The sequence below is a fragment of the Hippopotamus amphibius genome, chromosome 6, assembly GCF_030028045.1.
Source record: "Hippopotamus amphibius kiboko isolate mHipAmp2 chromosome 6, mHipAmp2.hap2, whole genome shotgun sequence".
Lineage (NCBI taxonomy): Eukaryota > Metazoa > Chordata > Mammalia > Artiodactyla > Hippopotamidae > Hippopotamus > Hippopotamus amphibius.
The window spans coordinates 41476408-41501067 of NC_080191.1; the positions used below are offsets into that span (position 1 = coordinate 41476408).

At 35.9% G+C, this 24660-nt stretch overlaps 1 protein-coding gene across 15 annotated transcripts in view; it reads right to left on the reverse strand.

Moving 5' to 3' along the window:
* Positions 1 to 24660, reverse strand: part of AHI1 (Abelson helper integration site 1) — a 209768-nt gene that overhangs the window by 54135 nt on the left and 130973 nt on the right. The window contains exon 24 of one of the 15 annotated variants that reach the window (XM_057738532.1): positions 7827 to 7892. The exons of the other annotated variants lie outside the window; for them this stretch is intronic. Within the exon in view, the coding sequence (XP_057594515.1) occupies positions 7842 to 7892 (51 nt within the window). The 3' untranslated portion in view covers positions 7827 to 7841. Of the gene's footprint in view, positions 1 to 7826; positions 7893 to 24660 lie in introns of those variants that run through there. 15 annotated transcript variants of the gene reach the window in all.

Sequence of the window (24660 nt, forward strand, 5' to 3'; positions counted from 1 at the left end):
GTGGGATTGAGAAATGGTTAAGAGCATTCAACACACTAAGGTTAGCTTCAAAATAGCAGATCTTAATTTTTTTTAAGTAAATTACTTGTGAAGCAAATGGAAAAAAAAGCTCACACATCATTTATTTTCTTAGAATTCTTTCATTCTACCTTTGGTCCCATTCCCTGTGCTGAGCAGAGGCATCTGGAAAAGAAAAATTCTCCAAAACGTCAAGACTTTTACAAAAAGGAAAAATTTAGTGGAACAACCAGATTACATAATTTCGTCGTGATCACTTGGGTTTAATGTCTCTTTTTGAGATGTATTTCTATACAACTACTGTTTTTTGGGTATTTTATATCAACAATCTAAATCTGCCACTACCTTTAAAAACACCTTTATAAGCCTATACAAATTTAAGAGGAAAAGCCTTTCTATGAGAACCCTCTTTCTCTGTTTTGTTACAGTAGTCGCTGTATTTTTTTCTTCTGAAAAAACAAATTCAAAATGAATGGCTGCACAGGCATCTACAAATCCCTTATAGCAGTTACAAGAAGGAAGCAGACCTCAACCCATTTTAGATGTGATGCAGTGTATAAAGTAGGACATAATATATACACTAACGAATAAACTACTTCTACATTTTTCCCCACGTAAATGAAATTTGAAAATTTACATGTTATACAACTATATATGCAATGAAAAATCATCATTACAATTCTTTGCATTTAGGTTGAGTACTGATTTATTCACTTAAGTACTTACTGAAATCCTAATGTACGTGGTACTGTGTTAGGGACTGAACATACAATGATAAACAGGATAATTTCTAGAAGGGGTTAGAAGGGGTCCCTTGTTTAGGCTCTGCAGGAGAATGAAGGATAATCAGGAAATTGCTAGCTGAAGAGATGAAAATTGTGTCTCAGGCAGATTGTACCCCACATGTGAGAGTCCAGGGAAGAGAAACCCCAAATAGCTCAGTGTGGTGGGAACCTGGCATTAGAGGTAAGAGTCTAAACAGAAGGTGGGAGAAGCTGAGGCTTCGGGAGGAAGCAGGTGCCAGATCACACATGCTGAAAGGTTCAGGCTCAGAATGTGGGCGATGGGAAGAAAGAAATTCCATAAGAGTTCACAAACCTATTTGCAGTGCCTTTAAATTCATTTAAAGTCTTTATTAACACAACAACCAGAAGATTTTAATGGATAAATTTGGAATTAACTGCTGTCACTATACAATATAAAGGCACTGAGGATAATTTAATTTAAATGGTAAAAATACAATTCCTATTGTACTGGTCAGCACAGTCCCTAGCTTACAACATGCCATGCAGGGCGTTGTTTAAAGTTTACAAATCCTTTATAACTCTCAGTATACTGATGCCAACTCACGTAAAAGTGGAACTTTTAACTTTTCCCTCCATTCTTCCTTCTCCAAACCTCTTCTCCTATATTCTCCTGTGTGGCACTATCACAGAAGAGGAACACTAACAAAAATGCTCTCAGCCTCTGCCGTGTTCCGGGTCGCCTGCTAGTTGCTTACGTGAGTTGTCTTACTCAACCTTTATGACAATCCTGTGAGGGCAGCAATTCTTCTTTCAATTTTACAAATGAGAAATTTGATGCACAAGAGAAGGCTGGTAATTTGTGTAAACTACTAAGTGGTAGAATCAGGATTTAAACTCATGGGCTTTTTTTCCTTCCTTTTTTTTTAAATGAAATACATTTATAGGCCATCTTTGTCTAGGATCAAACATGGGAAAGAAGCAGCAGAGAGGAAGAGAGGAGGAACAGGAGATACTAATCACTCATGAAAGATAAGATGCATTTTTGGGCGGCAGTACTTGAGCAGTCGGCTGTGCTGAGAAGATTAACTCCCCGGGTCACCTGCAGGCCCACTGTGCCCCTTTCATGACACCTGGAATCCAGACCGAGAACCCGCGTGGGGATTTGTTCCCACTGTTCTTCATCTTGGTGTCCCTATAGAAAGAGGAAGAGATACCAGGAGCACACATGCACAGAGAAAAAGGCCACTTGAGGATACGGTGAGGTGGCCATCTGCATGGCAAGGAGAGAGGCCTCAGAAGGAACCAACCTGGCCGGCTACTTGATCTTGGACTTCCAGCCTCTAGAACTGTGAGCAAATAAATTTCTGTTGTTTAAGTCACCCAGTCTGTGGTATTTTGTTACAGCAGCCCTGGCAGACTCATACGTAATACAGTCTCACAACCTGATGGTGTCAGGTGAATCACGTGTCAGCTACCAGCCTCTTACGGTATTGCAAATGGGCAATGCCTCACGTGCATCCATCTTACGTCCTTCCCAGCGTACAGTACTGCGTTCCACTCTTATAATGCTAGCTCCTGATGTAGAAATAATGTCCTTGTCACCAAACTCCACAACTACCATCCTTGGGAGGAAGACTACACCCCCAAGCAGTCTTGCTTTGTCAGCATCACACAGTTACTGACATTTGGGTGCAAAATTGCTACACAATGTGGAGTCAGTGAGTTTCACATGCCAACAGCCTACATGTTGGTGGCAGTGGAGTTCTGACCATTCTCGCATCATATTGAAGGCACGTGACAAAATTCACGTGGCTTGTGAGAATCTGCTTGTATTCTAGTGCATGTTTTTATCAACATGTTATCATTTGAAGACCACTTATTCTCTTCTAAGCATCACAGTACGCACAGTAAACTTTGCTTGTTTTAACTTGGCAGTGGCTTCTGCTTAAGTCATGCCTTCACCATCTCCAATTAGATTTTACTGTCATCTCACTGTTTTAGGATCAAGTAAAGCTCTATCGGGAGCTTTATTCCCCAAGTGTTGGAAGACAAAATGCCACGCAGAGATTTGTTTTGAATTCATACCATTTCTAATTTTCCCCTTATTCTGGTAGGTCTTGTCACAGAAAATCTGTTTCGACCGTTCTCTAGAGAAATATCTTCTGTAATGTACCATTCCGTGCACACAGCGGTCTGCCATGTAGGTATGACAGAACATCCTCAGTATTATGATCCAAATCTTGAGCTGATAGGGTGGTTATGAAATCTTGCAGTAATCTTTCCTTTTAGACAGAAGTTTAAAAACATGTGTTTATGTGCCCATGTTGGTAATGATAGGTCTGGGAAATAAAATGTTCCACAAAATCCACTTGGTCACGTTTGACCACTATTCACATATTTGAAACAGAGCTCCTTCCCTTTCTCAAAGCTTGCTGAGTTGCTTGGAAAGTGCCAATGGCAAGCTTTTTTTTTTTTTGACATATTTTTCAGTCTTCATAGCAGTGCTTGCCAGATTCTATTCCTTGGTTTAAGCAGCGTCTGCCAGGCTGTTATAGGACATTTAGGTGAATTCCTCTTTGCATTATCTTCTGAGAGATTTTTCATTATTACAGTTGTTTCTAGAATTCTCAATGGTTCTTGAAACCACCGTACTGAAGGAACATTACCCACTGTACTGCTCCGCAGCAGATGTTCCTTGCAATGTTATCTATGATGCAATCCAAAAAGCAGTATTCATAATGACCTCAAGTCACTCAACAAGCTAAGCTACGTTGAATAAATCATACACGTGAGCACCTTCTCCTCCAACGCTGCTTCTGCCGGGTCCATAATCGTCAGGGAACTTCTTTGTGCTGGCCTGTAGCCAATGAAGCATCTGGGTGGGTCCGAACCCCTTCTCTCTGCTTCCCACTTGTTTAGCTTGACTTCAGAATCCTGCCCTCTGGAACAGTGAAAGAATAAACTTCTGTTGTTTCAAGCCACATGGCGTTTGTGGTAATTTGAGTCAGAACTGAGAATTATTCCCAGTCTGTTGTGTAGCCTCCTAATTTCTGATGGTTCTTTCCTTACGGAGTTTTACCCCATGAAGGTGCGGATCAGTACTCAGCCAAAGACTTACTAAGGGCACTTCTTATGGTTATTGGCAAGATTATTACTAATGAATGTAAGATGAAACAAACAAAAAAACACCTTAATAATTATTGTATTTTTTTTGACAGAAGCCTTGTTACTGGTATTTAATGCACATTAACTAAAATGTACACATTTTTAGTTTTCATAATAAATGCAATTATGACTTTATTACACTTTTAGTATTCTTAAAGAAAGCACATCAAGCTTTAATATGGAAATACTGAGGTTACATTTAACTTCTGGCTTAAGTGATAATAAAACCTTTGTTTTTTTGTTTTGTTTTGTTTGATCCTGTACATGTTCCCCTCTGGGATGGCCCATCTCTTGTAGGCTTGGAATGACCTTTGACTATGTGATTGGCCTTGTTATTTCACCACTCTAGATATACTAAAATAGAAAGCAACTTACATACAAGAACAATTAATTGGAGCCAAGGGAGAAGATGCTTCTTTGTGCAGACTCCATACGGTCTATGCAGAAGTACCACGGTCTATGCAGAAGTACCACGGTCTAAGCCAGGCAGTTCTATTTACAGCACTGTTTTTCACATAGTTACAACATGATGCGATTGTAGCTTTTTAAACTATGATCCCTGAGAGATTGTAGTTTCTGGTTGAAATAAAGCATTTAGAAGAGACTCTGGCTTCAGACTGGTTTGCTGCTTCTTCAGCCTTTAGGAAAACATTTGTTAATGACTTTTATACAATTCTGACCACAGCGTTTTAAAAAAAATCTCAAGTTTTAAACTGCTTCATTATTTATGAGGTCTGGGTATAGCTGTAGCATTTCATATGCTTTCTGAGAGAAATGGACCGTTTTCTTGGACACTGGCGATGTTTCTCATGTAATCAAACAACGGTTTATATATCTTGATCCTACTTTTTTATTTATTTTTATTTTCTTACTGTGTGTTTCTTTGGAGTTAAAATGGCTACGATAGCCTCACCAAACACGTCAATCCCTGATAGGTTAAAGTCGACCATTCCACGTAGCAGCATGCTCCCATTTCTTTTGCTAGTTTCCACCCTTGTGCCAGACAGAGATTTTTCTTTCATACCTTTCAGTCTTGCTGTAGTTTTGGGGTCGTCTCGGAGATCTGAGTTCCTACTAATGCAACAGGTATATTTAGTGTGTATTCCTTAAGTTCTGTTACCCATTTCTCTTTCACATTTTGAAATGAGGCTACATGTACCACAGAGAAGCACATAAGGAGGACATCAGTCATTGGATAAGATAAAAGCCTCAGATGAGCACAGTTCTCTTGTCCGCTTACCGTCGTTCTGTCTGGCTGTGTCACAGAGAACCGGAGGCACTAGCTGTCCCCTGAGGTGATGCTGACTGCACAGGAGCTGAAGATGGCAGGCAAGTAGCCCTCCAGGAAGGCACTGCTGGTGTAGTTCGTGAGTAGACACATCTTGCCCCCGAGCAGTCACCGACCACCACGCACCTCTCTGCTGGCCCACAGGCCACGCTGGGCACGGCCCCCCCACCGCCACCCGGCCCACCCCCCGCTGTGCTGCCTCCTGCCCCCCAGTCATTATTTAACAAGTGAAATGAAATCAACTTTAAGAAAATCTCATTTCTCAATATGTCAAGGAATATTTAGTCTTTATTATTAAAACAGAAAAAAAGAGCAGATAAAAAAATAGTAGAAAATCAAATTTATCAATAAACCCTGAATTGTACAGGAGTACATTACTAAACATTCACATGGCTCCTTTACTAACAGTGACACTGGGACTATATTTTATTTCATGAGAGGAATGGAAAATTATAGAAGCCTATTATTTCTAGAACCATATGGTAGAAATATATACAGTCTCATGATTATTTTCATGAACACTAATTAAGGCAACTCTAAAGATATTCATAAAAAAGAAAATAAGGTCCTGTTATTTTTAACGGATCTTATCTGGATAATAATAGATTAAGAAAACAGAGATAAAGAAAGTAAATAATTGCACAAAGTTTATTGTCTCTTTACCAAACTATCTGTTCTTATCCTGCTATATAATGCTAGTATATATGAACCTTAAACACTTCGAAAATATTCAATTCCAAATACCTTCTGGTAAAGTAACTACTGAGGGTAATGGAAAAAAAATACGAAACTAGGAATCAAGACAGTGAGTTTCCAGTCCTGTCTGGGCCTCCAAGGTTAAAGCATATCACAAAACACTCCAACTGGATGTCTGTAAACTAAGGGGTTTGGATCAGATGCTAGGTGGTATACCTTCCAGTTTTAAAATTCTATCATATCAGGTATTCAAATAACTATTCCAAAAGAATGGTATTCACATATTTTAATGTAAATTCTAAATATTAATTTGTTGGATAGCAGTGTGCCTGTACTATTCGTGATCATGCATGAATTAGAAAGCTTGTTTGATTGCTGCAGTACTACAGAGGAAAAGCCTCCTAGTCATAATTAAAGATGAAGAGTGATAAAGCATTTCTTTGAAATTTATGGTTTGAAAATACTTCTTTCTTCTTTGACAAATAGGAATGATTGAACTTCTGGACTTCACAAATAAAGCTACTCATTTTACATGATGATTGGTGTTAATTAAAACTCTTCTTACTGGAAATCACAATTCACATACTTTGTTGCAGTGAACCATTAGTGCTTCATTGAAAAAGGCTCTAAAATGTACCTTTGTATTGGTTATTTCCCCCCAAAAAAAGAAAAAATCAAGAGAATGATGCAGATCTTTATAGCTTGGACTACAGATTATTATTATTTTTTTGTTAGTGAAGAAAAATGATAGTGTACTTTATTTTTCTTGGGAGGGATAGCAAAAAGAGAATTATGAATCATCAGTTTAGACTAGGGTACTCAAAGTGTGGTCTCCAGATCAGCAGTGGCAACATTACCTGGAAATTGGTTAGAAATGCAAATTCTTGGGCCCATTCCAGATCAACTGAAACCATATATTCTGGGGATGGGCCCAGTAACCTGTTTTAACAAGTCTGCCAGGTGATTCTGATGTACCTTAAGGTTTAGTTAATTTTATTTCCATGACATACTTTATAAAACATGTACATTTATTTTCTACACATATCAACTGCACGGTTAAAGAAACATAATTTAAAATGTAAAACCAAATCTTATAACAAATTGTTACTGGAAAAACTTAAGTAAACCTGTTCCTCCTTTCCTATTTTACTTATCTTTCTTAGTTTCCCTTGTCTCACTGAAATGCTGACTAGCTCCAGATTTGAGTAATTTAACATCCACTTCACCATTTTTTTCAACAAGCTCATGCTCAAACTGCAACTAGCAGTCATAGTAAACATTTCTTAGGTTTCCCTAAGAAAACTGAAAGATGAAATCTGTTCATCCAGCAATGATTATTAGATACATATTGTGTTTGAACTTCTCTCATAGGCTGGTGAGATAGAAGTGAACACAGTTCCTGTCCTTGGGAGCTTCCGTTTTATATGTTTCATTGTTTTTGGTCTGGTGACCCTTTTTAAAAAAGGGATACCTTTAATATTTGTACAAGTTACTCAGCTGTTTCTCTACTTTTAAGGTGCTAATAAAGAGTACCAGGCTGCATGCTGATATCGAATATTAAAATAATAATTTAAGATTTAATAATCAATTAATTAATAACCAACAATTTATTAATATAATTAATTTAATTATTTTTAAAATAATTTACTTCAGAAAAGTATAATAAATTTCTGTAAACTTTCTTAACAAACCATGAGCTATGAGTAAATGTAAAAATCAGAGAACCAGTTGAAGACAATATTTTTAAACAAAAATAAATTCAAGTATTTGCAAATAATGTATTATTCAGTTCATACACAGTTTTAGTAGTTATAAATTTTATACTTCATAGTTCAAAGCAGTTGTTGATAGAGATTATATACAGAAATATATCTCATGATAAATGGAATTATTCTTTTTTTTTTCTTTATGGCGTTTATAATTTGTTTTTATTTTCCTGTAGGTGCTACTTTCCTGGGTAGGTCCTTTCCACTGCCACACTGTTGTGAGAGGTAGTAAAATTTAAAAAAAAATACATAAATGTACAAATTTATAAATATTACAATAAAAATTATTGATTGAAGTTTAAGGATATAAACCCGTGAATATATAAATAATAAAAAAAATAAACATACAGATAGATAAATAAGTTATGCAAGTGTCTTCAAATAGATACACTGTTGCAAAACTACTTTGGAAAAGCCTATTCTAAAACTGAATAGGCACCTACAGGAACTCAAAAATGTTTGTATGAGCTACAATTTTCATTTTTCTTTGAGAGTGAGGTATGGGTGCATTTCTTTGTGCTTAAATACACATAATAGTGATAACAGACCTGTCACTTAAAAATAACATGAGATCTGGAGACAAGTCTTTCGAGAATGAAATTAAATCTTTTTAATGCTTAATGGCATCTTTAGGATTTCCTGGGCAACAACTATAAGTGCAGAGAGTTATATAGTACTTGATATTTTTGAGAACTACTTAAGAGCACTCCTAAGGATATTTGTTAAATTTATTAACAGCATTCATTAAATTTATAAATAATTTCTTTTCTTTCTTTCCTTTTTTTTTGGCCTTGCTGTGCACCTTGTAGGATCTTAGTTCCCTGACAGGGACTGAACCCACACCCTTGGCAGTGAAAGTGAGGAGTCCTAACCAGTGGACTGCCAGGGAATTCCCAAAATTTATAACCAATTTCTTGAAAGATGAATTAATTAGCAAGTCATTCATATAATAAATAAATATCCTGAATGTTTACTCTATACATGGAACTATACACAGTATGGGAAATATAAAGAAATGCAGCATAAAGTTCTTGACTTGAAGATGCTTAAGATATAATTAAGAAAAACATACTACTACAAATATCATATACTTAAAAATTCTTATCCTTAAAGTTTAATTCACTCACTCTAAAACCAGTATATAAATCTCAGTTTATTTTTTTCTCAGCATCAATGTACATCTTCTGTTATTATCCAATAATCTGCTACGCTATAGATATGTCTGTGTATCTCTCTAGATGTATCTAGAAATATATGTATTTATCAATTATTTAATGCTTGCTATGTGCCAGGCATGTGATAAGCATCTTACACTATATATGTATGTATGAGTGTGTGTGCATACACACACACAAATATATGCGCACACACACATATATTTGTGTCCACACACATTAACACATACGTTCATAACTACCCTATTTAGTATCTATCATGCCTTTGTTTCCTAAATTATAAACTAAAAGAATTATTACTTGTCTAAATCACACAGTTTGGCAGATTCTAGATGTTAGCAGGTTTGCTTTTCTCCTAAATCTATGCTCTTAATCACAAAACCCACATATTTAAGTTTGAAGTTAGAGGCCTTCGTGGAACCAAGTAAGTATAACCCTGCTTGGTTCACTGTGTATGACTTCCGCTAAGATTTATGCCGAAAGAAAGATATTTAAGACTTGGCATTTTGATTACAGAAAGCACCTGAGGAAGATCATCAAAACACTTTTCTTCAAATTAGCTTCTCAGTCACAACTTGTTGAGGCCATCAAACTGGGAAGTTACATGGTAAACTGAAATTAGGCCAAAGTGACAGCTGACATATGTATACTAACATGTGTGTCCATCTGACCACTACAGTTTATATTTACATTTATACTGAAATGACTATAAGCAGAGTTAATTTGGAAAAGCTTTGTGAAGGAATCTTGAGTAATAAATTTAAATGGAAAGAGAAAAGCTTTTTTAGGCTGCTGATAGTAAGACATCAATAATTAACTGTTCATCTTATTTAAACACTGAGGCTTGTCTATTTCTAACTCTAATGTCAATGCAAATATTCTGGGAAAAGCCCATGTACACACACGTGAGTATTTGGTTTAGTGAGGAAGACAAGACTATAATAACAGAAGGATAGGGATAATGAAGAAGCTTGAGGGAAAACATCTCTACTTTAGCATCTAAATATAATTGTAATACATATAAAGATGTAGATGGTCGAGTAAGAGGCTCTAAAACTTACCAAACTATTTCAAATGGCAAAATAGAAATCAGCAAACAGAATTTTAAAGAAGCAACTAGAAAGCACTGAACTTAAGAACAAATGAATAGAGGGGAAGCACTTCTGGAATGGGAGAGTAATGAAAATTGGCTCTTCCATAAAATCAAGAAAACTAGCAAAACTGTCAACATCAACTTCTAAGAACTCTGAAAATTAGCTGAAGGACTGCAACCATCCAAAGGGCATGTATTCAAGAAAAACAGTTGGATCTTGGTAAAAACATCAAGCTTTGTGGAGTTTTAACCTGCCCTATTTCCATTACTCTCTTGCCAGCTCTATGGTAGCTTTTAAAATTAACAGACTCACAACTGTGGTTAACTGTGGAAACTGTCAGGTCAGCAGTCACTGGAGAGGCAAGAATGGGTTCAGAGTGCCTATAAACCCCCATCTCCATATAAGTGCCACTATATGGCCTAGGTGGAAGACCCTGAAAAGCTCCATTCTCAGGGCTAGTTTTTATTTGATGTGACTCAGGGTCAGCTGTTTGAACAGCCATACCCCTTGGGCATTTGTCAAAAAAATTCAGTGGCAACTTAGGTGATGATACAAGTTAGGACAAATAAGGAACTGACCAAAAAATTAAAAGGAAAAACTGGGAAATAACATGTCTGTAGGGTTTGCTGAAAAGCATCAACAGATTCCTGGAAATCTAGAAAGCCATGGGCATATGCAAGACTCTGTGTATGCCCAGGGAAGACAGAAGCCTCAAATCCTTCACCTCTGGCTGACCTTGACAGTTGATGGAAGCAGAAAGTGAAGTCTAAGTATAGTAGAGTTATGAACTGCATGTTGAAGCACTAAAAACATCTTCTAACACACACAAAGAGTCCTTTGGAAAAGGTTCCAGGCATTTAAGGAAATCTCAGTACAATTATTAGCTGACTACTAAGTTAACCAAGCAGACACTTCAGTGGTTGCACAACACAAAAAATACAGTCTTTAAAGAATTACTCCAGGAAAGCCTCTAACTAAACAAATAGTACAGTAATAATAACAAAAATGAAAACTCATAGGGGAGTGGGGGCAGAAAATCTGATTTCTAGGTTTGCCACATTATATTATCTTAAATGTCCAGTTACAAGACATGTAAAGAAACAGCAAAGTATGAACCAAAGAAGTCAACAGAAATTGTCCCTGAGAAAGTTGAGATGTTGGACTTACTAGACAAAGATTTAAAATCAGTATATATATGTTCGAAGACCTAAGGGAAACCCTGTCTAAAGAATTAGGAGAAAATATGAGTCTCCTATCTCAGCAAATTGAAAATGTCAATAAAAAGAAAGTATTAACAAAACAACTAGAAATTCTAGAGTTCAAAAGTACAATATTCACTGGGGGGGCTCAACAGTAGATCTGATCTGGCAGAGGAAAAAAATCAGTGAACTTTTAAAATATGTAAACTAAGATTATCTAGTCTGAGAAACAGAAAAAAAAGAATGAAGAAAAATGACAGAGCCTGAGACATCTATGTGCTACCATCAAGTGCACCAACATATGAATCATGGGAGACCCAGAAAGAGAGAAAACAGAAGAAGGGAAGAAAGAATATTTGAAGAAATAATGGCACAAACTTCCCAAATTTGATAAAATATTAATCTGCATATCCAAAAGCCTAAACAAACTCCAGTAGGATAAACTCAAAATATCCACACCTAGACATATCATAGCCAAACTACTGAAGCCCAAGAATCTTGAAAGCAGCAAGAGAAAAACAACTCATTACATAGAAGGGATTCTCAGTAAGGTTAATAATAGATTTCTCATTAGAAACCCTGGAGTTCAGAAGTTAGTAAGATGTTGCTTTTAACATTAAGTGTGGAAGGAAGATTTAACCTACTATTCAATATCCAGCAAAACTACCATGTAAAAAAGAAGAAATTAATACATTCCCAGATAAATGACAACAGAGAGTTTGTTGCTAGTAGACCTGCCTTTCAAGAAAAACTAATGGGAGTCCTTCTGGGTGCAAAAAAGAGGGCACTTAACAGTAACTCAAATCCACATAATGAAATGAAGAACACTGATAAAGGTAATTACATAAGTAAATTCAAAGGACAGTATAAATGTACTTTTTTTGAAACTCTTCATCTGATTTAAAAGACAACTTTGTAAAGAATTATAAAAATGTGTTGATGGGCTTACAGTGCATAAAGATGTAATCTGTATGACCATAATAGCACAAAGGAGACAGAAAGGTAAAGAACTGTATTAAAGTTTTGACATACTATTGAAATTAAGTTGGTATTAATTCAAACTATATTATTTTAAGATGTAATTCTAATTCTCAGGGTAACTACAAAGAAAACAACCCAAATAAAAACACAAAAAGAAAAATTTAAATTGGTATATTAAAAAATATTACTTTAATCTCAAAAAAAGTGAGTAACAAAAGAGGAAAGGAGCAAAAAAATACATCAGACATAAAGAAAACAAAACCAAATTGTAAACTTAATTCTATCTTATCAGTAATTAAATTAAATGTAAATGGATTAAGCTCTCCAAAGGGAAAGCAGAGATTATCAGAATGGGAAAAAGACATGATCAAACCATCTGCTGTCCACAAGAAGAACATTTTAGATTAAAGACACAATAAAGTTGAAAAGAATGAAAAAGATGCCATACAAATAGAAACCAAAAGAGAGTTGGACAGGCTATTCTGATATCAGGCAAAATATAATTTAAGACAAAACTGTCAGTTAAGATAAAGAAGGGCATTTTAAATGATAAAAGGGTTAATCATTCAGGATGCTCTTAATAACTATGAATATATATGCACCTAAAAAGCCTCAAAATACATAAGGCAAAATGGATAGAACTGAAAGGTGAAGTAGATGATTCAACAGCAATTGCTGTTGAGACTTCAATACTCCACTTTCCATAATGCATAGAACTAGGCAGATCAACATGGAAACAGAAGACTTGAGCAACACTAAAAACCAACTAGATCTAACAGACATCTATAGAACACTCTACCTAAAAAAAGCAGAATACATATTCTTAAGTGGATGTAGAACATTTTCTAGTATAGACCATATGCCAGCCCATAAAATAAGCCTTAAAAAAAAAAAAACCCTGAAATCATAGAAAGTATGTTCTCCAACCACAATGAAATGAAAATAGAAATTAGTAACAGAAAGACACTTGGGAAATTCACAAATGTACAGAAATTAAACAATGTACTCCCAAATAACCAATGGGTGAAAGACGAGAACACCAGGAAAATTAGAAAAGATAAACACAACATATCAAAATGTATGGAGAGTAGCAAAAGCAATAATTTGAGGAAATTTTATAGCTGTAAATGCTTTGAGAAAAAAATATCGAATCAATATACTTTAAAACTAGAAAAATAAAACTAAACCCAAAGCAAGCAGAAGGAAGGAAATGATAAGCATTAAGATGGAAAAAAAAAATAGCATATAGAAAAAGAACAGAGGGACTTCCCTGGTGGCACAGTGGTTAAGAATCCGCCTGCCACCCTGTGTAGTAGTGCATAGAATTCTAGCTTTTTCCCTCCTTTCTCTGTATATTGGGCTCAGAGATTACACTGTGTCTCTCTGTGAATACGGACAGTTAGCATTTACCAACATGTATCTGTCTACTTTCTCTTGTTTAAAAAAAGAAAAAAAAAAACTTAAAAAAATGGGGTCATAGACGGTCAGCAAAGGGTGGGTTTGGGATGTTTGGGTGGGTTAAGTGGGCATTTTGACAACATGGCTTCTCCTTTGGCATGTTTAGTTGTGAGGTTTAACGGACATTCTTGCAGTTTAAGATGACACTTTTAAAATAAAATTCTCTTCTATTGATGACTTGAGCCCTGCCACTCGATGGGAGAATCAGCAGAACCTGTAGGATCTTATTTGCAATTGACATTCTCTATTGTAATTTTGTTCCTGTTTATTTTAAAATTTTTCTTCTTGTTTCACTGGAAAGGAAAGATGATGCTCAATTTTAAATGTTAAAAGTGTACAAGTTGCTTTGTTACAATAAAACTAAATGTGTACAAAAAAAGAAAAAAAAAGGATCCGCCTGCCAATGCAGGGGACGTGGGTTTGATCCCTGCTCCAGGAAGTTCCCACATGCCACGGAGCAACTAAGCCCATGAGCCACAACTACTGAAGCTCGTGCGCCTAGAGCTTGTGCTCCATGATAAGACACCACAATGAGGCGCCCGCACACCACAATGAAGAGTAGCCCCCACTCGCTGCAACTAGAGAAAGCCTGTGTGCAGCAATGAAGGCCCAACCCAGCCAATAAATAAATAAATAAATAAATAAATAAATAAATAAATAAATAAATAAATTTATTTATTTAAAAAAAAAGGAAAAGAATAGAGAAAATTAAGAGAACCAAAAATTGGTTCTTTGAAAGATCAACGAAATTAACAAAACTTTAGCTAGATGTAACTAAAGGTAGTGGAGTAGAAGGTAACACCCAAATTAATAAAAATCAGGAATGAGAGAGAAGATATCACTACTGGCCTTAGAGAAATGTAAAGGATTAGAATGAAGTGCTATTATCAACTGCATGTTAACAAATTAAATAGCCCAGATGAAAGGGACAAATTCCTGAAAGACGCAACTTAATACCAAATGAAGAAGAAGAAAATCTGAATAGATCTGTAAGAGTAAAGAGACTGAAACAGCAATCAAAAAACTTCCCACAAAGAAAAGCCCAGGTACAGAATGCAGCATTGGTGAATTGTACCAAATGTTCAAAGAAGAAATAATGTTAATCTTTTACAAAACTCTTCCAAAAAATAAAAGAGAAATTAACACTTTTCAACTCATTCTATGAAGCCAGTATTATCATGATCCCAAAGCTGGACAAGAAAACTACACACTTCTTATGAATATTGATGTAAAAACATCAACAAAATACTAGCAAACAGAATCTACAACATACAAAAAGGATTATACACCATGACCAAGTGGGATTTATCCCAGAAATGATAGTTTGGCTTAGCATTTCACAATCAGTCTATGTAATTAACCATTTTAATAGCATTAAGGACAAAACACACGTAATCATCTCAATAAAAACTGAAATAGCATTTAACAAAATCCAAGATCCTTTCCTGATAAAAACACTCAACAAAGTAAGAATACAAGGGAACTTTTTCAACCTGATAAAGGTTATGCAGAAAAACACACAGCTAATAACAAACTTAATGGTCAAAGACCGATAGTTTTTCCCCTAAGATTAGGAGCAAGACAAGACAAAAACACTCACTCTTGCTACTTCAACACTGTACTGGAGATTCTAGCCAGTAAATTAGGCAAGATAAGAGAAAGGCATTAAGATGGGAAAAAACAAGTAGAACTATATTAGCAGATGACATGACCTTGTATATTGACAATCTCAAGGAATCTATAAAAAACCCTCCAAAACATCTTTTAGAAGTAGTAAACAAATTGAGTAATTTGCAGAATACAGGTGCTATAAAAAATCAATTATATTTTTATACCAAAGGAATGAACAATCTGAATATAAAACCAATTCCATTTACAACAGCATCGAAAAGAATGAAATACTTGAAATAAAAGTCTAAGAAATACCCTGAAAACAAAATATCACTGAAAGAAATTAAGGAAGAACTACATAAATTGAAAGACCCACGTTACTAGATTGGAAGACAATATACTGTTAAGATGAAAATACTCAATTTTGATCTACAGATTCAACACAAACCCTATCAAAAATGTTGCAGAAACTGAGAAGGTGATATTAAGATTCCTACGGAAATGCAAGGGACCTAGAATAGCAAAACAATCTAGAAAGAGAACACAGTTGGAGGACAAGCTCTGCTTTTAAAACTTCCTACAAAGCTACAGCAATTAAAACAGTGGATTACTGATATAAACACAGGCAAACAGATCAATGTAATAGAACTGAGAGTCCAGATATAAGCCCTTACATTCATGGTCAATTGATTTTTGAAAAGGGTGCTGAGACCATTAAATGGGGAAATAATAGTCTTTTCAATAAAGGGTGCTGGGAAAACTGGCTAGACACACACACAAAAAATAAAGTTACATCCCTAGCTCACACCATATATAAAAATTGACTCAAAATGGATTATAAACCTAGAGGTAAGAGCTAAATGTATAAAACTCTCTAAGAACACACAGGAGTAAATCTTTGTTACCTTAGATCAGATAATGGTTTCTTAGCTATGGTACCAAAAGCACAAGTTTAACAAAAGAAAAGAGTAGAAAAATTGAACTTTAAAAAAATTTTGTGCTGCAAAGGACACGATCAAGAAAGAGAAAAAGACAACCTACAGAACAGGAGAAAATATCTGCAAATCACATATCTGCTAAGAGACTTGTATTCAGAGTATATAAAGAACTCTTACAAGTCAATAAGACAAACGCGATTAGATATAAATAATATGACTATATCTATATCATATATATTTATGTATGAGTTACATAATTACACAGTTGATTTTATATTATATATACTAATATGCTATATTCCTGGCACATGGTAGGTACACAATATGTGTCAGATATAATTATTATTATTCAACTCCTAGAGTTCTTTGAGTCATCACAGAGGACTGGTGTTTTAAAATAAAAATATTTCTAAAGGACACCGACAACTATAAATGTGATCCTGTTTTCCAAATTATATGTAGATGTGCTAACTTCATTTCTAAAAACAAAGTTGTATTTCTGCCCTTGGTATAGTAAGATCTGAATCCCATATATACATACATATATAACATATTCATTAAAATATATCTAATTTATACAACTGTATAGTAAAATATTATAATTTGCCCAAATAGAAAATGGGCAAAGGATTTGAATAAATTATCCAAGGAAGATATACAAATAACACTACAAAAGATGCTCACATCATTTATCATTAAGGAAATGCAAATCAAAACCAGGAGATATCACTTTTCACTCAATAAAATAGCTATAACAAAAAAGACAGTAACAAGTGTCGGTGAGGATGTGGAGAAATTGAAACTCATACTTGGCTGGTGGGATTGCAAAACGGTTCAGGCACTTTAGAGAACATTTTGGGAGTTCCTCAAAATGTTCAACACAGAGTTACTTTATGACACAGCAATTTCGCTACTAAATATACAACCAAGAGAAATGAAAATCTGTCTACACAAAAACTTGTATGTAAATGTTCATACAGCATTATTCATAACAGCTAAAAATGGAAGCAACCCAAATGCTCATCAATGAATTAAAGGATAAGTAAAATGTGGCAGAACCATATAATAGACTAGTATTTAGCCATGAAAAGGAATGAAATTCTGATGCATGCTGTGACATGGATGAACTCTCAAAACAGGCTAAGTGAAAGAAGCCAGATACAAAAGGTCATGTACAATATGACTGCATTTATATAAAATGTCCAGAATAGGCAAATCCACAGAGATAGACAGTGGATTAGTATTGGCCAGGGGCTAGGTACAGAAGGCAGTGCTGGGGGGGTGGGTGACTACCACTGAGTACGGGATTTCTTTTTGGGGTGAGCAATATGGTTTAAAATTAGACACTGAGGATGGGTGTAAAGCTGTGAATATACTAAACCCCAATGAATTGTAGTCTTTAAAAGAGTAAACATTTTGCTACGTGAATTATATCTAAATATAGCGATTATAAAAAAAGAACATCATAGACACCATGGTTACGGAAGGCGAAGTTAGTCATGGTGAGTAAATGAAGGGATACAAGCAAAACCACAGAGATGAAGGCCATAGCAATTCACGTCTGAGAAGGAAAGACTTGATGCTGGCTGTGGAAATGGACAACAGAGGTGAGACTGTGGAAATATAATGGAAGGAGAAATCAATACATGTGGGACCGAGAGAAATAGATAAGCTTCAGATATTACCAAGGTTTTGCCAGGAAGAACGAAGCAGCTGGTGTACCAATGACAGAAGATTAAAGTGGAAAAGCCCAATATAAGTCCCAGGGAAGACAGGAATTTTATTGAGATCTACTCATTTCCAGGTTCTTTGGTTACCAAGTGGTTTACAACCTAAGTATTTATTATAAAGATTTTTCTAGGAGAATGAAGAAAGAAAAGAATAATTAAAATTAGAAACATCAGCGGAGGAGTCATTCATGCTGAGGTACCAGGTACCACACACACACACTTGAGTGTGTACGATGAGTTTTACAAGTAGGTCTCAAGCAAGAAGGGACAAAGCCCAATCACCTCATTCTTGGGTGATACAATTACCTTTTCATTCCCGTTCTTTTTAGTCCTGTTCTTCAAACAGCTGTCTGTGGCATGTGGGTAGCATAGTTTGAAGTGTAGCAGGTGTCTGTAATTTCCTTTCTCAAGGTCACAGGTGACTCTGCCAGTGCACTAGAAAAACCACAGCTTCTGGGCCCCTTTCTTCCCACCAAACCCCAAGATCCCCTTCTCACATCCAGATTACTCTCTGCTACTTATATGTCTTTAACTCACCCCACAGCTATGAGAATTGAAGTGCCACTACTGTGAGGAAATCTAACACTCTGTCCACTAACCCCAAATCATATCTGATTAACACTTCTTGATGGGTGGAGAAGATGTTTTCCAAGAAAAAATTTTGCAATTGGCTTTCTTAGACGACGTCCATGGTAGATGGTGAAGGGGGAGGAATGTGTATTTGGCTCTTCCCTGTCCTCAAGGCCTTCATGACCCTTCTTAGCTGTCATTCTGGTCAGCCCTAGCAGTATTGCTCAGCCGTCTACTCTCTTCATTACCACCTCTGCCTGATGCCATTACAAGCTATAGTGATGATACAAGATCAGATGAGACGATACACACTATGCAGTAGGGCTTTTAAAACTAAAAATTGTTCTCATAAGTGTTAATTGTTGTTATTATTACCCGAACTGCTCCCAGTTTCCACAGAATCTACCTTGTGCCAATGAGTGACATTTGAGTTTAAAGGTTTAATCATATAAACTGATTCTGCTCTTGATGTTTTTGACTCATCTACCATGATGCATTAACACAATTTAAATGTTTCTAAAAGGCTCTTAAAGGCCTTTCATGTTTCAGTGTCCCTGCTGGCAAATGATGATGATGATGATATTTTTATCTTACAGCATCACGACATGAACGAGATAACCCGCATGAAACACTCGGCGCGGTGCCTGGTACATAACGCGCACTAGGCATAATTGTCATTACTCAACTCCTGAAGTTCTTTATCAAAGAGGAATGGTGTTTTGTGGTAAAATATTTCTGTAGTACTATAAACGTAACCATATTTTCCAAACAAAATATAGATCTACAAACTCCAACTCCATTTCTGAAAAGAAAATCTATTTCTAGGTTTGGCAAAATAAGCTTCGAATCCAAAAAGTGCCATTTGAGAAGTCTGCTCATGTTGCCATAAGATATTACCAGCAGAGATACGGTTACAAGAAAACTTCATGAAGTTTAATTAAAAACACAGAATGAGAAGTTTCGTTCCCTCTAGGGATTTATCTTACTTAATCTTTATGTGCTAAACTAATCTGTGACCCAATAATGTGGTTATGCCAAGAGATGTCTGCATTACTGGCTGCTGCACTACTGTCTCTGCCAAAGATTGATCTCTGGGGATGCTGAGAAGATGACAGGATAAAGGGCATCACAGGAAGAAGAAACCTGGTGAACTCGTGTATGTTTATCAAAGTAAGAAAAGAATCTAAGGAACATTTGCAATGGCAGGTGGTAACTGTCCATCTAGGCAGGAAAAACAGAGGACTAGTTTGATAACTTTTGATTAAATTTCTCCCAAAATGGAAAATAATGTTCCATAAAATGATGAGTCTGAAAATTGTTTTCTAAATAATTGCTTCATTTTATGGCACGATCAACTCAAGTTTTGGTTTCTGTACTATATTTAATGCTTCCTTGCAGGGATCAAATTTTATATTGATTAAAAGGAAGATTTCAAGTAATCACCAAATCTTATTTTAAAAGACATTCAAGTAAATGCTTTGCTACAGGACAATGAACTGTAACAATGAAATTGCTTTTAAACAGTAACATCCCCCAAACAAAATGACTTTTATTTATAAGGCATTTTGTTGATAGACAAAAACTTAAATTGACCACAGGTAAAAAATTGTTGCCTTTCTGACTTTGTTCATCATTCAAATTTTCCTAATGCTGTGAATAAAGGCAATCAATAAGGGGCATTATAAAATTTGTTCATGTTACAGAGTTCAGGAGTGACCATGGCTGGAAAAAAAAAACAGGATTCAAAAGAATAGTGAGTCAAAAATAAACTGATGAAATTCAACAAGGATAAATGGACCACCGCACTTAGGGTTAAACGGTAATAGTGGAAAGCGGAGAGATTACTGTGTGCTAGACACTGTACTCAATACTGGAAACATCACATCATTAATGAGGTGGGTACTATTATTATCTCCATTCTAGAGATGGGAATATTGAGGCACAAAAAGGTAAATAATGAGAAGACAGGTCTTAACAGTAAATCTTTAAAATATCAAGAAGTTATGGTAGGTCATAACTCCATATCAAACACAGTATTCAGATTATAAAAACCTATTATAATAGTACCACTATTTTTAATAACACAATTAGAATATTAAGTCCAGTTCTGGATGTCACTTTTATAAAGAATGTGAACAAACTGGATGGAATCAGTACAGATTAAGTAGAAGAAAATGGATAGAGTTAATCTGAAAAAGAGGTCAAGATGAAGCAGACACTCTCAAGCATCTCAAGGGCTGTGTTTATAGCAGAAGAAACTGATTTGTTCTAAAATATAACCATCTAAAAGCAAAGTAAAACCAAGATACTCATCATTTGTAGTAAAGCACAAAACTTGAGTAGTTAATGAAAACATAGTGTTTCCAAGGTAGAAGTAGCTTTTTGTTTTCCAGGAAAGGACATATCCACAAGCAAGGGGACTTTTTGTTTGTTTTGTTTTTTTTAGTAACCAGTGACACATCCTTCTCATAAATTGAAGTTAAATGACTAAAACTGTGTAAAGATTAGAAATGTCTCAACATTTGTATCAAAATATCCCATTACTAGCAGGTAATGTAGTCTTTGGCAAATATCAAGAACTCCAGAGGCTCTTAGGTAACATGTTAATTAAAAAGAAAATAATTTCCTGGCTCTATATTTACTATCTGTGTGACCCAAGGGAAGACTTTGTTTTTCAATGCCTCAGTTTCATAATTTATAAAATGGGGATAATAATACCTATCTAAGAATTACACAGATGAAAAGAAACTAGATATAAAGATACACTGGCAACACAGTAGGTATTCAATACATGTATATCACTGGTGCTCACAGCAAAGTTAATAGTTTGATGAACTTATTCTTGGAGACTCAGGATCATTATGAATATTAGTAATATAATAGCTAGTAATGTTTGTGTAATGCACTGGACAGTGCTCAGATTGTAGTGCTAAACAAGAGCACGGAAAACCCCTCTTTTAGTGGTTTACATTTTACTAGGGGAGACAACATTCCATAATTTGTTATAGGCCTTTCTGCTATAAAGCCTTGCATTCTGTAGAATGAGGCTGATGAAAAAAAATGAAGTTGTTGCAGACTACTTAAAATCTATGGAACTTGCAACCAGGGCGCTGATAGAAACTAACAATCCTAATCAAAGTACTAATGTGGTATTAAGCTTTTGCTGGCATCTATACCCAGCATTACTACTGTTAAATCAGGTCCATGAAAGAATTTACTTTCAATAGAGACCAGTTTATCAAAATTAAAAACCAAATCAGGTTTTAGATTTTTTCATCAAACAAAACAATTTTTTTGAAATTAGGGGAAATGTCTTTGCAGCTTCTTCAACAGTATTAGCAGTTATTGAAGCTACTAAATTAGCCATTAGCGAAAGGCATTTCAGTTTTTTTCTAAAATTACTCAGTCTTTCCATTTGATTATGAGAAAGCCTGCCTCTGACGGCTTTAAACTTACAACATGCAGGAAAAAATCTGCAGTTTTAATGATATCATTCATCTCTTCATTAACCGCACATCGGCTAATTTGTATCACAGAAACACAGACTGTACTTACAATGACAGTAAGTCCTACTCAAAGAAACAGGTTATGGGGCAAAGCAAATGTTTTGGGCGGGGCATATCACTACTTCCCCTTATGGCACTTAACAGAGCTCCTGCCTTCTGGCTCCTGTCTTCCCAGTTTAAGTTCCTGAGGGAACAGGCTTCCTTCCAGCACTTGCTCTTTTTGCTGCTTTCAGGGGAAAAGATGACCAAAATAATTCCTCTGGAGTCAGGTCTCATGGGAACCATGTATTCATACTTCTAGACATCTCACTAGCTTGACTAAGAAAGTAGTTCAGCTAGAGTCTAAAATGGATGATTTTAATTTCTTTAGTTTTTTAATGCTTTAGATGTACTGTTTTAGAATATTTTATACACTTTTGAATTGTTCTTGATTCACAGGTTTGATTAGCCAGGTTCTCAAGTTCTCCCAGTTTGTGTAACTGAACATGACTTTACTTGTGTTGGGAAAGATAGTGAATGAGGTTGAAATGAGCAAAAAGATTACTGGGTGCTCTTTCAATAGAACCCTAGGCAGCTGGACCAGTGTCCCTCCTTTTCCCCACTGTACTGCACATGCTCTCTAACCCCTGCTGGCTAAATTAAACAGTTATCCTACTGCTTGGCATCACTTCACCAAGCACTGGGCTCATGAAGGTGGAGAGATTTGGTCCGTAGTGAAAGGACTTAGTTTTTGATCTACTGAAGACAACTAATCTGCCTCTACTAATTAAGCAGCATAAAATTTCCAATAGCAATGGTGGTGATGGGCATTTGTTAGTCGACCTGGTAGACACAACTGCCATGTGTATAATATATCGGTGAATTCTAACTGAATCCCGAGAATAGGAAGAATGACAGAAATGATGAGTGAGTATTCAAGCAATGACTATTAGAAATTTGCTTCGTTTTTCTTCTTTAATATGTGTCCTGGAACAGCAAGAGCAGATGAAAAAGACCCAAAGCAGACCTAAAAGATCAACTTCTTCAGCCTTCCTGATTTTACCAACTAGAAAAGTTTTAAGTACTTAATAAGGACTTTTGCTACAACTGCCTTACTCTACTCCTTTGCCAAATGCTAAAATGCAGTCTGCATTTTTCTCTCCATTTATGTTTCTGGATTTTTCCTTCTAATCTGAGAAATGTTTTGAAAGTAATAATGTTGCATAAATACTAAAAGTTAATTTTTCACTTTTGAAGAGCATGGACAAGGAAACATTTACTTCACAGACGACATAGGTTCCTTTCATGGCAGCCCTTTCCGCAAAACATTACTTTCTTTTGTGAAATAAGTCAGTAATATACACACAAGGCTAAGTTAATTGCTATTCTATTTTCCATCCTCCTCTCATGACAGGTTTCCCGAATTGCTTCTAGTTCATCATGCCTCCTAATGTGACCATTTAGCTTCCTTTCTGCGTCCATTCTCCCAAATGTTTCTAACTACCTACAACAGCACAAAAACTCCCTCCATTTAGACTCCTCTGGCTCCCAAGATGCTACACTATTCCTGACTTCCCATGTCTATCTTTTCTATCTGTCTTCTGTGAGAGCTCTTTTTCTAACCTTCTGAATATGGACATCCCTGAAGTCCAGTCTAGCTCTTCGTGCTTATTTATTTCTATAGTTTCAGCCTATATTCATTTATTCACTTAAGTTGTATCTACTGACAGTCTATAAGCAATGGTGACTAAAGCAGACATGGTCCCCACTTTCATGAAACTTGCATCCATTCTATTGAGGAAGACAAGAGATAAACACAAAAATAACTGAACAAAAAAATTACAAGTTGGGATAAGTATTAAGAACGGAAAAAAAGGCGCAATAAAAAGACAAAGTGGGGAGTGTCTACTTCAGATAGGATGATGAGGGAAGATCCTCTGAGAAGCTGACATTTACTGGGATCTAAAGAAAAAGCCTATTATGTAAAAGGGTGTGTATATTCCTGGCAGAGAGACCAAATGTTCAAGGCTGATAGGTGAGTGGGAGAATGGGTGGCTGTGTTCCAGAAACTCAGAGCAAAGAGTATCATACGGTGATGCTGAAGAGGTAGGTGGAGACCAGATCAGGCAAGGCTCAGTAGGCCCCAGGAAAGGGTTTGGGTTTCATTCTACAGATAAGGAGAAGTCATCGAAGAGTGTTACATTTTAAAAAGATCAGTCTGGCTACCATGACTTACATAATTGATGAGTAAAGGGTCACACATTTAGGACTGCCCAAGACAGTCCCAGTTTACATGCCTGTGGTCTTGGTGTAACCGGACTTCTGCATCGACTCCAAGAGACAATCACAAACACACAGTAAATACATACATACATACATACATAAACACATAAACAAACTTTAAAAAAATGAAAAGAGAAAAAGAAAGAAGGTTGGTCAAGACACAGGCAGGCCTTTGCAGCAAACTTCATTAGATTTCCTTGTTCCTGGTGTCCCTGTCCCTCCTTTTGATTCCTGACCTCAGGCTTGGGATATGTTTTTATCCTTATTATCTGGCCATCTCGTGTGGTGAAATAACATTCAGTATCTGGCATACAGAAACATATCAAGTGGAATGTGTCTCAATTCACTTATTCCTCACAACAATCCTTGAGGTAGGTATTACTCCCACTTGCAGACAAGGAGGTAAAGAATCTTGCCTGAAGTCATATGGAGTAAAAGTGGCCAAAGCAGGACTTCA